The sequence below is a fragment of the Marmota flaviventris genome, chromosome 15, assembly GCF_047511675.1.
Source record: "Marmota flaviventris isolate mMarFla1 chromosome 15, mMarFla1.hap1, whole genome shotgun sequence".
NCBI lineage: Eukaryota > Metazoa > Chordata > Mammalia > Rodentia > Sciuridae > Marmota > Marmota flaviventris.
The window spans coordinates 74,797,480-74,800,236 of record NC_092512.1 but is presented as its reverse complement, the minus strand read 5'-3'; the positions used below and the strand labels follow the sequence as shown (position 1 = coordinate 74,800,236).

The following is a 2,757-nucleotide window of genomic DNA, read 5'->3' as shown; positions in this document are numbered from 1 at the left end:
TCCCTGGTACCAAAAAAAAAAAAAAAATTCAATTTGTTAATTTATGTGTTAAGGTCATTACAAAGTTTTTTTCTTTTTTTTTTTTTTAAGGGGAGAACAGAAAAAACATTTTAAAAAAGTTTTTACTGATTTGGTATGGGAACAAGTAAACTTCCTAGTATGAATTTAGGTGATAAGGAAGGGACATACCAAATTCATTAAAAAAATTTGGTATTTCTGCAATGGCATTCTGTTTGAGACGAATTGTTTTTTGTTTTGTTTTGTTTTTTGTTTTGGTGTTTTTTTAGTCAAGAACAAATTTGAGTAAGTACAAGGCTATGGAACTGGCAAAGTAAGCACCTGGACTCTGGAAAGCAAAGCATAAACTAAAGAAAGGAAATAAGGTTAGTTATAACAGTACAATAATGACAAGCTTTGTAGCTCTATTTGTCTTAGAAAAAGCACTAGAGACTAAAAGAGTTTCTAGTACCTTTATTTTCTAAAAATCTGTCCTGCCTATATGTTTTCTTCTACATGTCAACTTTTAAAATAAATAGAAACAAAGAGGAAAGCTTATCTTGACACAGGTTTGGAGTCAGCCCATTTCAGCTTTTAAAGAGTTCAGGTCCACGGAGAGGAGTTCTGCATTTGGCCTCTGCAAAGCACTGGCCCTCCAGCAGCATTTGATGATGCTTTTAAGCCTCTGCCCAGGGACAGAGTCCATGAAGACAGCTGCTTCAAGAGATGGGCGGAGATTATATGCCACCACAGCATAGAGCACGTACTGCCGCTCCCCAGAATAAGGCACCTCCCTGGTAGTCATTTGCCAGAGAGTGATAGCAAAAGAATAGATGTCAGCTTTGGGTGTTACCATCTCTCCTTTCAGGAGCTCTGGGGCTCTGTGGGTGTACGTGCCTCCTACGTGATAAGGGGGAACCTGGAAGCCCCGCAGATCTTCCAGCTTCTCAGAGCAACCAAAGTCACCAATTTTACAGACATCCTGCTCACTGATCAAAATGTTTGCCGGCTTCAGGTCCAAGTGCACAATGCTCTGAGAGTGAAGGAAACAAAGGCCATTCACAACATCTAGGGAATACTTTAGACACTTCCTCAAACTCAGTTGCTCTCCATCTAAGCAGTGGGACTCCCCAGCCTCTTCCTCAGAGTAGCTGGTGGCACCATAGATGACTTGGTGTAAAGTGATGTTGCCCCCAAACTCCATGATTATAGTACCTAGACTATTGGAGTCTGCAGGCGTCCGGGTACTTGCAGCCACAACCTGAACTATGTTGTCATGGTGCAGCCTTGCAATGTTGAGCTCAGCCCAGAAGCTTCGCTGGGAGGCTCGTCGGTTCTTGGTGCACTTGTTCACTTGCTTTACAGCCACAGGAACACCATGGTAAGTCGCCTTGTACACGGAGCCAAACCCTCCAGCTCCCAGCCTTTGTAGCAAGCACACCTGTTCCCAGTCAATGGAGCACCAGGCCAGTCGGGTAGGCAGCCTTGGGGCCCGAGGAGGAGTGACTCCCAGGAAGAGCTTTCCCCCTTTCCCTGGGAACTTAGAAGGGCTGCTGCAGGGTCGAGATTCCAAGGAAGGGGACAGCTTACCAGGGAGGTAGCGTCGAAGAACTAGAGGGGAGGGCATCGCACACTCCTAGAGGAGACCTGAGATGCTCCAGAGTATGAAAAGACCAGGAAAAGCTGCAGGAGTTTGGAAGCATAGGTGACTACTCCTCCCTCCACCTCAGTGCTTTTCTTCTCTTCCTTGTTTTCTCCAAATGAGCTATGTCTGCGCTATCACTCAGCTAGGGTTTTAATCACATGGGGGGAAATATCCAAATGAAGCCCCATAATCCCTTTCAGATGAAAGAATTGCCCTTCCACCCTTAAAGTGAATTCTTTTCAAAGCAACCTCTCACCAGATAAATAGCACTGAGCTGCCCCCCAAACTCACCTTTCTTTTACAAAATTTCTTTAATCATAATAAAATGGGCTTTTTTTCAACTCTGATCTGATGAAATTTATCAGTCTTTGGACAAAATTACAATGAGATTGTTGCACATTTTGCAGGCTATAATGATCATTAGTGTTATTCTACAGCTGCATTCAATCGCTTCCAGAAGTTATTGGCTCCAAGAGTTGAAATAAAAACAGCAGATATTTGTTGAACCACTTACCAGGATAATTAGGTGCAACATTCATATGAATTAAAAAATTGCAAGCTTGAAGTAATTAATCCTAACAGAACTACTGATACAGGTCAAAATACACACCACCTCAATTCATCAAGGGAAAAGAGAATTCTCCGATACTCCCTCCAGTTTATACAGCAAATCAGTAAGGCCTCTTAGCACACACTGACTTCCTAACAACCCTTCTTTTCCTTTAATTTAGCCCACCCAGTAAGCTGACTTGCAAAGGAGATTCTAGACTTCGAAGCAAATTAGTTACAGAAATTTTGAAGTAGAGTTGGGGGAGAAAAAAATAATAAAAATAATTGTTAGTGATGATCAGAGCTTCACATAACAAATACGGAGCAATTGTAGGAGAAAAATCCAAAGAAATAAAAAGAATCACTGGTGTCTGTTTACAATGTAATAAACTAGATGTTGACATTAAATTCAGGGTCCAGACATCAAACTATAAATTATTCCTTTCTGATTATTATGATAAAAATGAATTTTCATGCTATATCTTTGGAAGTTTAAAGGGTTAACAGTATTACACAGTTTGTTAAAACAGTACACACGCACAATTGTTAGGACCTACATTTTTCAA

The 2,757-nt window shown here is 41.2% G+C and overlaps 1 protein-coding gene across 1 annotated transcript; it reads right to left on the bottom strand.

Annotated features, from left to right (window-relative positions):
* Positions 1-574: 574 nt before the first annotated feature.
* On the bottom strand, positions 575-1,624 carry Mos (MOS proto-oncogene, serine/threonine kinase). Its single transcript, XM_027932797.2, has one exon. The coding sequence runs from the start codon at positions 1,622-1,624 to the stop codon at positions 575-577; it is 1,050 nt and encodes a 349-aa protein (XP_027788598.2).
* Positions 1,625-2,757: the final 1,133 nt, after the last annotated feature.

Coding starts and splice junctions, on each gene's coding strand:
- Mos (XM_027932797.2), bottom strand. CDS start 1,624: ATGCCCTCCCCTCTAGTTCTTCGACGCTACCTCCCTGGTAAGCTGTCC.